At 41.2% G+C, this 12071-nt stretch overlaps 1 protein-coding gene across 3 annotated transcripts in view; it reads left to right on the forward strand.

Moving 5' to 3' along the window:
- Positions 1-9598, forward strand: part of SAMD12 (sterile alpha motif domain containing 12) — a 232430-nt gene extending 222832 nt beyond the window's left edge. For 2 of the 3 annotated variants that reach the window (XM_045006592.1, XM_045006594.1), the window contains exon 5: positions 7497-9598. In XM_045006592.1, coding sequence (XP_044862527.1) covers positions 7497-7519 — 23 coding nt within the window. In that variant the 3' untranslated portion in view covers positions 7520-9598. The remainder of the gene's footprint in view (positions 1-7496) is intronic. The other variant, XR_006577107.1, reaches the window with a different exon arrangement.
- The last annotated feature ends 2473 nt before the right edge of the window (positions 9599-12071 follow it).

The following is a 12071-nucleotide window of genomic DNA, read 5'->3' on the forward strand; positions in this document are numbered from 1 at the left end:
TTCCATAGAATCATAGAACTGGAAGGGACCTTGAGAGGTCATCAGGTCCAGTCCCTTGCACTCATGGCAGGACAAGCACAATCTAAAACATCCCTGACAGGTGTTTGTCTAACCAGCTCTTAAAAATCTCCAGTGAAGGAGATTCCATAATCTCCCTAGGCAATTTAGTCCAGTGCCTAACCACTCTGATAGTTAGGAAGTTTTTCCTAATGTCCAACCTAAACCTCCCTTGCTCCCATTGCTTCTTGTTCGATCATCAGAAGTTAAGGTGAATATTTTTTCTCCCTCATCTATTCTTCCATTTAGTCCCACTTGTCTGTAAGAGTCATTCCTTTAACTACAGTGGGCTTTGGGTCACGTTACCAGGTAAGGCCATATAGGCTGTTACACACAAATGCTGATTCCTCTGTGAATGCCTTAATCTTTCCAAATCTCCCCAGGATTACACTTTTCTCCTTTTACATGTGCAGATACACATCAAGGCAGTCTGCCTAAACAGGCCAGCACCTGCGCTTTGCTTTCTCTTTGAAGGCTATGAAGAACATAATGGCCCACAGTTTTAAGTTACCACACAGCTCTTTATAAGCAAGCACATTTATTCTTAAGTTGAAAGCATTACAGAGAAGACATTAAAAAACAATAAAAGAACCTACACACATGCTAAAAACTTTGCCATAGGCCATTCCAGATCTAACCTCTGACTCTGGTATATGCCAGTCCTTGAAAACCCACAACTGGTTTTTACCCATGGAATGAGAAGGTAGACTAGGCCCAGAGGCCTCTTGCTGGAGGCCTCAGAGTCCTGCTACACCTGTCCCAGGAAAGAAGTAGTGGAGCAGTCCTCCCAGCAGGCTAGAGTTGCTGCAGGGGGAAGTAGCCAATCAGAGAGGCTGCAGGGAGCAGCAAATCAGGGCCCAGGAGGGCCCTATAAAAAGGAGCAGCAGAGCCAGTGACGGGCAGTTTCTTGCTCAATGCAGATGGTGCTCCTAGCTGCCCAAAGGGAACTGCAGGATGATGGACAGCTCAGTGCTAGTAGGGACCAGGGGATCAAGGAAGAGGTGCTGGCTGGCTGCTGGGCCTGAGCTTAGGGGAGGGATAGCTCAATGGTTTGAGCATTGGCCTGCTTAAACCCAGCGTTGTGAGTTCAGTCCTTAAGGGGGCCACTTAGTGATCTGGGGCAAAATCAGTACTTGGTCCTGCTAGTGAAGGCAGGGGGCTGGACTCAATGACCCTTCAGGGTCCCTTCCAGTTCTAGGAGATAGGTATATCTCCATTATATTTAAAGAAAAAAAAAAAAAAGCCCTGAGCTAAGGGTAAGGTGTTGGTGAAGGCTAGAGCTGCGAGGATGTGGTCCAGGGAAATGAAGGTAGTTTTGCTAAAGAGACACAGCAGTGCATGGCTGCTGTTCTTAGGGTCTGTGGGCTGGGACCTGGAGTAGTGGGGGTGGGCCTACAATTGGACAGAAGTAAACCCCCAGAAGGGGACTGAACTGTCAGGAGGCCCAGCTGGAGATCTGAGGCCAGAACAGACTAAGAGGACAAAACCATTGCCTCCAGGAAGGAAGCCCTGGGGATATGGTCCAATACCAGGGCCAGGACTGGTTTTAAAGACTGCAGACACACCCAACCAGAAGGGGGCACTAATGAGAGGTGGGTGCCGTGCCATTACACATGGTCATAGTTTCTGAGATTCAGAACCGGAACCACCATGAGTAGTTCAGTCTTTCCTTTTCTACATCTCGGGCCTTTGATCTTGGCCTCATTCATGTTACAGGAAGTTAGCAGACAATGGATCACTCCTCAGGACATAGCTTCAACGGCTGGGATTTTGTGTAACTGGAGGCAGGGAATTTGCATTCATCTCCTGCTAAATATTCCCTAGGTCTCACATCTGTCACACCTCCCACCACCAGATTGTTACATGCAGTCCCGGCCCACAATAATATATAAACTATTCATTTAATTCAATGGACTCCAAAGATATTTAAACTTTAGTTAGTTAGGTCTCCGAAGGAAATGGCAGGAAATTGCCATATCTGTCACCACCTGTGACAGGGTGCTGGGCAGGAACCTCTGTCACGCCAGCTCCAATTAAGGGAGGTAAATTGGAGCTGCCTAGAGAAACCTGTACCTGATTGGTGAATGGGAAACAGCTGCCAGCCTAATTAGCCTGGGGCTACATACAGGCCCAGAGGAAGGAAGGAAGTGGGGAGCCAGGGAGTGGAAGGAGAGTGGTAGCTCTTCCCTCCTAGTTGCAGAAGCTGAGAAGTCCTTGTGGCTGAAAACCCAAGCTGTATGGGGCGAGAAGGTGGTGGGGAGCGCATGCTGTAAATAAACTGCAGCAGTGATTGCTGAGCCCCAGTATCTCTGAGTAGTTTATGAACACAGCCGAGGCAGGAGCAAAGGGGTCCCTGCTACTGTCATACCCCAATGGCCCCCTCTCTCAGGGAGTCCTCGGGGAAGGCAGATCAGCATTGTATGTGGCTAATGCTGTTGCAAGCATCACAAAGCATTTTGGGAAGGGTCAAAGGTGTGTGAGTGGGGAATGGACGATTCCTTTGCAGGAGTACGAGAGGTGGGGGGGGCTGAGGAGCAGAGAACGGGTTAACTTGGCACTTTAGCTAACTTTTTCTGAAGATAAGATGCTGGCCCCAGCCCAAAGTCATGGGCTCGACGAGAAATCTACAAACAAAAAATCTATAGCTGCCCAGTCGTGAGAAGAGGAGAACTAAGTGGAGCAGAGCTGCAAAGATAGCAGTGAAAACAGAGCGAATGAGGCGGTGACAGTGAAGGCCAACAGAAGGGAAAACAAATTCTCCAGAGCCGGTGTGTTTTGGGCAGCTGAGAAGGCCACAGCAAGCTGGTTTGGACTGGCACAAAGAGCACCAGAAGCAGAGGTCCTTGAGTGGAATACCCCCCACAAGGACCCCAGGACTTAAAACCCTCCTGAGAGCTGGAGCAACTTGGAGATTACAGCGGATTCCCTGGACGACCTGGGCCCAGGACAGCACTCCCATCCACCCTTCCCCCTTCTTCTTCTTACGTTACAGTTTTGGGTAGTGCGTGTGTGAGTATGAAAGTGGGTTAGGGCTTGGGGCTCTAATGCTTGCTTTCTTCCCCTGAGTGACGTGGGAGCGTTCCCAGCACTCTGCTGTTATTTTGTTATTTTTATCAATAAAGTTTTAAAATCTAGACACTTGATGCATTTCGTCATCTCCTCCCCAAACGATGCTGTGGTGTCAGCCTGATCAACTGATGCTCCAGGCAGAATGGTAACAAAAATCTGTCACGCTACACCATCCTTATTGTATATCATTCTGATCCTTCTCTATTTCCTCATTCTGGTACATACTTCTCAGTACTTTAAGTTATTTCTGAGGTTCTCTGTCCCATTGCAACTTTCCAACTGTCTCAATACCTGGTGGTTAGGCATTGTTTATGCCCTTTTTAGTAGTTTCATCATTTATACATTTTATGGTTAATACATTGTAAAAATATATCTTAAAAACAGATTTCAAAATAGGATAAGTAAAATAGGTTAGTACTGCACACTGAAATAACATTATTTGTTAGACATTCTTTATCATAACTGCAAAGCATCATCTGATTCATAGATTCCAAGGCCAGAAAGGACCATTGTGATCATCTAGCCTGATCTCTTATATAACATAGGCCATAGAACGTCCCCATAATAAATCCTAGAGCAGATTTTTTAGAAAAACATCCAATCTTGATTTTAAAATTCAATGATGGAGAATCCATCACTACCTTGGTAAGTCGTTCCAATGGTTAATCACCCTTCAAAAAATGTACGCCTTATTTCCAATCTGAATTTGACTAGCTTCAATTTCCAGCCACTGGATTGTGTTATACCTTCCTCTGTTAGACTGAAAAGCCCATTATTAAATAGTGGACCCATTGTCTAGCAGCGGTCGCACCAGTGCCAAATACACAGGTAAAATAACCCCTCTATTTCTACTCAAGACTCCACTGTTTATGCATCCAACAAGCACCTTAGCTCTGTGTGACGTTGTGTTCAGTTGATTAGCCACCATGATCTCCAAATGTAGTTCAGAGTCACTGCTTCCCAGAGTAGTGTCCCCCATCATGTTAGTATGGCCTATATTCTTTTATCCTAGATATATACCTTTAAATTTAGTTGTATTAAAACACATATTGCTTGCTTGCACCCAGCTTACTAAGTGATCCAGATCGCTTTGCATCAGTGATCTGTCCTCTTCATTATTTACCACTCTCCCAATTTTTGCATCATCTGCAAATTTTACCAGTGATTTTATGTTTTCTTCTAGGTCATCAATAAAACTTGTAAATAGCATAGGGCCAAAAACCAATCCATGCAGCACCCCCCTAGAAACGCACCAATTTGATGATGATTCCCCATTTACAATACATTTTGAGACCCATCAGTTAGCCATCTTTTAATCCATTTATGTGTGCCATGTTAATTTTTTATATCTTTCTAGTTTTTTAATCAAAATGTCATATAATACTTAGAATATATTTAGACTTCTATAAGGTATTTGACTATCAACATTAGTACCTTTAGCAACCAAACTTGTAATCTCATCAAAAAAGATAACAAGTTAGTTTGACAGGATCTATTTTTCATAAGCCCATATTGACTGGCATTAAATATATTATCCTCCTTTAATTCTTTATTAATTGAGTCCCACATCAGCAGTTCCACTAGCTTGGGATAGGTGTCAGACTGACAGGCCTATTATTATCCTGTTTACCCTCTTTAAATATTGGCACAGTATTAGCTTTTTTTCCAGTCTTCTGGAACTGCAGTGTTCCAAGACTTATTGAAAATCAGCATTAATGATCCAGCATTATCCTCACCCAGCTCTTTCAAACCTCTTGGATGGAATTTGTAAAATCAGCAGGTCCTGATAATGTCTAACTTTAGTAGCTGTTGTTTAGCATTGCTTCTGGGAAAGCCTTAACATCTCTCTCGGCCCATTAGGCTCAAAGTTAAAGGACTAATATGTACATCAAGGGTTGGGAATACATTATTGTCATTTCTCAGTTAAAGCACTAGTTGGTCTGGGTTTCACCTCAGGGCATTGCAACATCTTCGTAGATGATTGTATACTTAAATATGATCTGATGGAAAGCTAGGTAACCAGCCTGTTACTCATAAATTTGTCATTTCCTTCCAACCCCGGGACATCTTAAAGGAGCAGAGGTGGTCACAGGTATTCTCTGGTGTTGTAGTGGGTGTGGGCTGATCAGGAATGGGAGGTGACTGATTCGTATGCTGACTATGTGTCATGGATTGTTTGATTGTCCACTATAGGAGTTGGTGGGCAGTCTGCAGCCCGCGGGCCACACGTGGCCCAACGGGGTAATCCGCTGGTGGGCTGCGAGACGGTTTGTTTACATCGACTGTCTGCAGGCCTGGCCGCCCACAGCTCCCAGTGGTCGCGGTTCACTGTTCCAGGCTCAGGTTGCCCACCATGGCATTAAACAGTTCTACATGTGTAATGCTAGTTACTTAAACACAGGCACTCACAATGTATGTGAAAAACTTCACTGCCACTCCCTCCCCCACCACCGAGCACTTTATTTTAGCAAGAATTTTAACTAATAACTGATGCATTTTTAACATAACTAAAGGAAAATAATAAAAAAATTAACAATTTTTGTGGTGCGCACTATTTTGGGGTCATAGCCATTATTATATTATTGTAACATCAGTTTTTTTTGCAAATGTCAGTTATAAATATATGTCCATATATTTCTGCCTCAGTGAATAATTTAATTACAAAGGTTTTTTTTCCTATGAATCAAAACTTTTTGTCCAAAGGAAGAAAAAACTATAAGGTCGAAACTTCAATATAATTATAAAATAATATTAATAAGATCATAGCCTTTTCTTAAGTTGTATAAACTATTACATTCTAATATAGCTATGAGTGTATTACAGGCAAATATTGTATTTTACTTGGCTAGTTATTTTGCTAATTGTTAAACCTAGTAAAAAATAAATTTATTTTTAAAGAAGTTTATGACAAAAGATAGAAGTTTATTAGCCTTGAGGTAAAGTCTTCCACAGCAGTGGGTAATTGTATACCTCTTTGTATGGGTTGTCTTACTAACTGTTGAATAAATCATCCTTTGATTGGATTTATCCGAAGTCTGTCATTGTTAAATAAATCTCAGCTCAAGGGAACATTACTCATTGAACCTATAATCACAATTAAAATTGCTATTGATTTTTGGTTATTGATTCCTGACAAATTATGGATAATTGATTATTGGCTATGAACAAATGGTGCCTGAACAAGGAACCCAATAGGGGCTATTGATTGGTCTGGCAGGATGGAATCATGATCTGCCTGCCAGAAGTAGGACTCAACAGTATCAAGGATTGGAGTCTTACTCAGATGTTCATAGCACCGCAGCACACCCTGTTCACAGGCTTTCAGATCCATTTCTGTATTAATACATACATGCATGCATATCCGAACAGAATAAATAATTGAAACACCACTTTGGGGTTAATATCAGAACATCGGCAGGCTGGACGCAGACTGTCAAACTACCGGAAAGGTCTTCCATAGCCGTTGGTAATTGTGTGTGTCATTGCGCATGTACTATCTTTGCTAACTATTTGATTAATAAATCCAATCGATGCTGACTTATTTGAGGTCTGTTTTATTAACTAAATCTGAATTTGAGAGCATGCCATTCGTTACATATATAAACACAATTGAAATTCCTACCAGTAACTGGCTGCTGATTAACTGGTTATTGATTATTGACAAGTTGATTATCAACATCCCTGAAGCAAAAGGAGAGGGAGATCATGGGGAGCACTCCTGCCCTCAGCAGGGGAGGAGAAGCTGCACCCCAACTTTCCTCTGTCCCTAAGGGCACCTAAGGGGGGGAAGGCACCTAACGGGGGGAAGGGTCTAATGAGCAGAAGTAAGTGAGAAGAGCATGAAGCAAAGCAAAGCCACTTCCTTATCTCCAAGCTGGTGTCTCATAGCTTTGACTCCCCTTGGCCAGTGTCAATGGGACAGGAGAATCCAGGCCCTATGTTTGGATTTGAAGGAATCTTTCCAGTGATTTGAATATAATGGGATCAGTAAAGGAGGCAATCCCTGACCGGTGATGTTACAAGCAGAAGGGCCTGCTTTGCAGGACTTGGATCACCAAAATGTTTCATGCTGGACTATATCATGGTGCTAGATCCGGGTAGAACTGATTCAGTCATGTACAAGAGCGCACTCCCTTTGTTGTCAGTCCTAACTTGACCTTTCTCCAGGGAACCGATTGAGCAATAATCATGTGGGTGATGGGGAAAGCTTATTAGAGTACCAGGCTGACAATCTGAACCACGAGGAGTAGTTTGTCTTTACAATAAGAGTACATTTGCATAGCACATTGTTGACTTGTTATTTTCTCTTAAAATACGTTATTGCCTTTCGTGAGGTGATCTTATATTTACTGTTTGTTTGTTTTTTACAGCCCCAACAGAGACTTCTCCATAAACACTACCAGCCTCTAAAGCTTCTGTCCTACCAGGTGATATGAAAGTGAACTTTACTTCGTGAAAAGCATAACAAATGGCACTGCCAGAAGGTGACCAAGGAGAATTGAAAGATTAACTGAAATACAACCATTCAGTCAAGATGATACATTCTGGAAAGTCCTGGTTTGCTGTGGTATTAAAATGTGGTGCATAAAATACAGTGCTAATTTGTTCAAAGTGGTCATTGACAGACCATTAGCTGGAAAATTGTTTCCAGTTTTCATCACTGTGCATAACTTTGAGTTCCCTTTAGGGGACTATCTGTGCCCTTCACTAGAAGTCCTGTTTTAGCATGGCAACTACTGGATTATTTTATTATGTATGCAGATGGCATGATGATGTTTTAGGAAAAACTTACAGCAGTTCTCCAACCTCAGTAAAAATGTTCACAATATTACACCCCCAATAGGAATGTAAACGTCTTGTATATGTTAGTTATACAGTCTAATGGTATTCTGTTTAACTATATGTGATCTCCACACAGAAGAGTTAGCACATTCTATACATGTCAGGAAAGGTCTTTTCTTTATTTCAATACTAAAATACGTTTCAGTACCTACACTGAGACTGTATCTAAAATAGAGCCCATACTTGCATATATTCACAGATTCATGGGAGATTGCATAAATGGATTTGCTCATGGCATGTATGCCACTAGAGATATTTTATTGAGACTTACTGAACAGCTGTCATGGAGGTAGCCAGGAGTAGGGGAGGTTGAATGGGCTGTCAAACATTGTGTCTGCTGTCCCCCGCCCTCACCAATAAACCAAGCAGTCCGCATTTCTGTTGTGCCAATGTGAGGTTCCCATTAAATTGTAAAGGAAAAGATTCCTTCTTTGAGATACATTGTGCCCATGTCTTTGGTCTACATTAAACACAGGAGAGACTGGAGACATCCTGGTTCTTTTGGGAGTGGGGCGATGAATCACAACTTGCAGAGTCCAAACAAAACCTCTTGAAGATAGTAAAGAGTGAGAGGTGGACTAGATGCTCCCACTCTGTATGGCTCCTCGTAGAGGACAGACACGTCCATTAACATTTCCTCCTCTTTCTACCCAAAACCCCCTTTTTTTTTTTTTTAGTCTGAACTGGGGTTAAGGTAAATGGTTCTAATAACCCTTTGGGCATTCTGTAGCAGGCTCGAGACTGTTGCATTCAAACTGAGCATTATTATTTGTTGTTCAGTCTCTAAGTGGCTGACATCACGGGTTGTGCCACAGCTGGCTGTGGTACAGTTTTCATCCATGGGGACTTAATGGAAGTACTTTTCATCCCACTCCTCACATTGGGGCCTATTTGAAACAGACTATTTACAATGAAGTAAATTAAATAGTCAGCAGCATCACAAGGGACCAGCCTGGTGGTTCTTGCAGTTCCTAAATCAAAGATGGCACTTTGGGTAGCCAAAGAACATCTTTCTCTCCAGCCTAATGGACTAACATTTAGTCCATCTGCCAAACCTGTAGAGAGCCTTCCATGTTGGAGACTTAGATACCAATAGTGGAGAGAAGATGAATCTTAATGGGATTACAGTAAGACAAAGAGCTATTTTTGAGGGAGTTCATGTGATACACGCTTAGAAGCTATTCTATACCCTACTAGCGATTGTAAGATCAACCAGTTAGAGCACCAATGCACCCAAAGTGTATATTTTTGGCTTTTTCAGATGGGTGTGGATTTATGTCAGAACTTTTCACCCATCCCTGGTATGTAAACAGTATATATACTTTTTGGACAGATATAAAAAAAAATCAGGCTCAGCATGTTGGCTACAGTATAATATCAATTTAGAACACAATTATAATTAGTTAGGGCCAAGATTTTCAAAAGTATCTAGTGATTGTTGGGTGCTTAACTTGACACTTTAAAGGAGCCTGATTTTCAGAAAATGCTGAAAACCAGGTCTCTTTAAAGTTTCTCAAATTGGGCATCCAGAACTTTCAGGCATCCAGAATCACAAGTCACTCTTGAAAATCGTGGACTTTAATTTAGATTGGTTAGAAAAACTCCAATAAAGGCATAAGAACAATATCCTCTAAGTGCAAAGTTGCTAGAGCAATACTTTAGCAATGTGCACTTTTTAGAATTGCCCATAGATTTGCAAGTTGACTTTTTTTAGAAATTGGTCATGTGCATTGCAGAATTTCATTAAAAGTTTTAGCACATTTTATAGGCCTTTCCTATTCTGTTTTAGAATGAATTCTGGGAACTGAGATTGGTCATTTTCCTAAGTCACTTATATTGCTATTGCTGTTTTAAAAAAAAAAAGTTTTATCAGTTTGTTTAAAACAAAACAAAACAAGAGAGAGATACTTATATGTTAAGGATCCTCTTTTACTATACTCAAGTTTACTACATAGTAATACATTCTAGAATAATTCAAATGATAAAGTTAAGATTGTCACAGATGGTTACTATATGGGTGTGAGAGAAAAAGATGAGTTAGGTAAAATGTTTTTATATCAGTGTTAGTTTTAAACGTCTGCTAGTACATGGGCATGAACTTAGCTGTCTGAACTAATCCTCTTAAAACTGTTTGTTTTAAATGATTGCCGGGGTTTAGTTAGGAGGATCTGGGAAATACAGTGTTAGAGGCACTGAGAAATGTGACAATAAGGGCCAAATCCTGGTCCAACTGAATTCAGTGGAGTTTTTTCAGAGATTTCACGGGGCCACTGTTTGACACTATGCTTGAAACTTACTTAGGCCTCTATCCTACAAAAACCTATGCATGTGAAAAGACTTCAAGCATAAGAATTCTCCCACTCACGTGTGTAAGTGTCTGCAGGAGCAGGGCCATAAGGAGCTTACTGTATATTTGATTTGTATTTAACTAGTCACCACGTTTAATCACTGTTACTCTCCGAAAAAGTAGGCCATGCTTCCTCAGGGATATTTATGGAATTATTATACATCCACTGAACAATTGTCTGAATCCCAACACATTCCTCTGAAAAGTGTGTAATATAAATAAGGTTAGGAAGGGGGTTACATTATTGTGAATGGAGCCGAGTACTGTGTTGTGAGAGGCTACGGAAAGCTGTCGTGTTTTTATGCTGAACACCTTATTAATAGCAGACCCCTCCACTTTTCCCTGGGACCCAAGAATAGATCCATAGAAAGAATGCTCTGTCTACAGTCATAATTAATTTATTGCAAGGGTGCCAAGACTAAGCCAACATGAAAGGGAAGGAATAAATTCATTCCTGCAAAAGGAAGTGAATTTAAATATACTCATAGCCATTAGTCCTGTGTAAAAGCAGAGTAGGAGACTAATGCCATTGTGTTAGAATAGCAGATCTCAGTCAGCTGTGTGTGTGTGTGTGTGTGTGTGTGTGTGTGTGTGTGTGTGTGTGTGTGTGTGTGTGAGAGAGAGAGAGAGGTGGTGGTTAATTTAATAGTGTGGGTGGGCGTGTACTTTGCATTATCACTCTGTATCACCATTACATTTACCACTGTGACACTGGTAATTGAACTACCACAGACTTGACTACTACCTCTAAAATACGGGTAAACAATAATAGTATCACTATCAAAATACTCCTATCTCAGCACCCAGTCCTGCAGCCTTGCTCCCATGAATGGTCCAATTGCCTGCTGCCCTTATTCACATGGACCCATATGTGAGTAAAGGCTGCAGCATCAGACCTTCACTAAGGGGTTTTCACAGAGGCCAAGCCATCTTAGCTACTTCAGAGAATGTCTTTTCTTATACTAGAAGGGCGAAGGAATCACCAGCCTGAATAGGAAAATATACTACAGATTAAAATATGTTACGTGCTTTTTATTCCCTATTTTTAGCTATATTGCTTGCTTTGTCTGAAACTGTCACATAATTGATTTGTTAAGAAAGATAAAGTCTTACAGGCAAGAAGCTCACAAAAGCTCTATTAGCTCTTTGGTTTTGCCAATCCATCTGTACCCAAGTGCATTAATTAGCAGGTTCATTCTTCACACTATTTTTCTCTCTATTTTTAAGAGTAATTTTGTGACTTTACAACTAGACTTAAAGCAGCTTCAGACTATTTTAAAGAGAGGCTAACCTTTGAGAGTGACATAATTCGCTATTCTGTAAGGGCTGTGGGGCAGATCCACAGCTGGCATAAAACAGCAAAGCTTCATTGAAGTTGTTGGAGCTTCACTGATTTATGCCAGCTGTAGATCCAAGTCCATTTTGATGTTTTTTTCTTAAAACAAAATATCAAAAACACTAGATAGCAATTTTTTAATAATTGACCTCACACATGGAAAAATAAAATCTTGCATGTTTTACCTCTGTCCTCTAATAACAAATAGTATCTTTGTAAACTCAGTCTCAATGAAAGCCCTCGATACCTGGCTGTGGTACAGTTGGCTCTCGTTTCTAGACTGTGATCAATATACGATTTTAATGTAGAAAGAAAAGGGTCCTGTGGTTTAATGAAGGTTGATAGAGCCAAAGCAGCAAGATTGCTGTTGACATTATCTACAGTAAACTTTAGGAAAGATGTTTTGAGTACAAAACACCT

The sequence above is a fragment of the Mauremys mutica genome, chromosome 2 (genome assembly GCF_020497125.1).
Source record: "Mauremys mutica isolate MM-2020 ecotype Southern chromosome 2, ASM2049712v1, whole genome shotgun sequence".
Taxonomy (NCBI): domain Eukaryota; kingdom Metazoa; phylum Chordata; order Testudines; family Geoemydidae; genus Mauremys; species Mauremys mutica.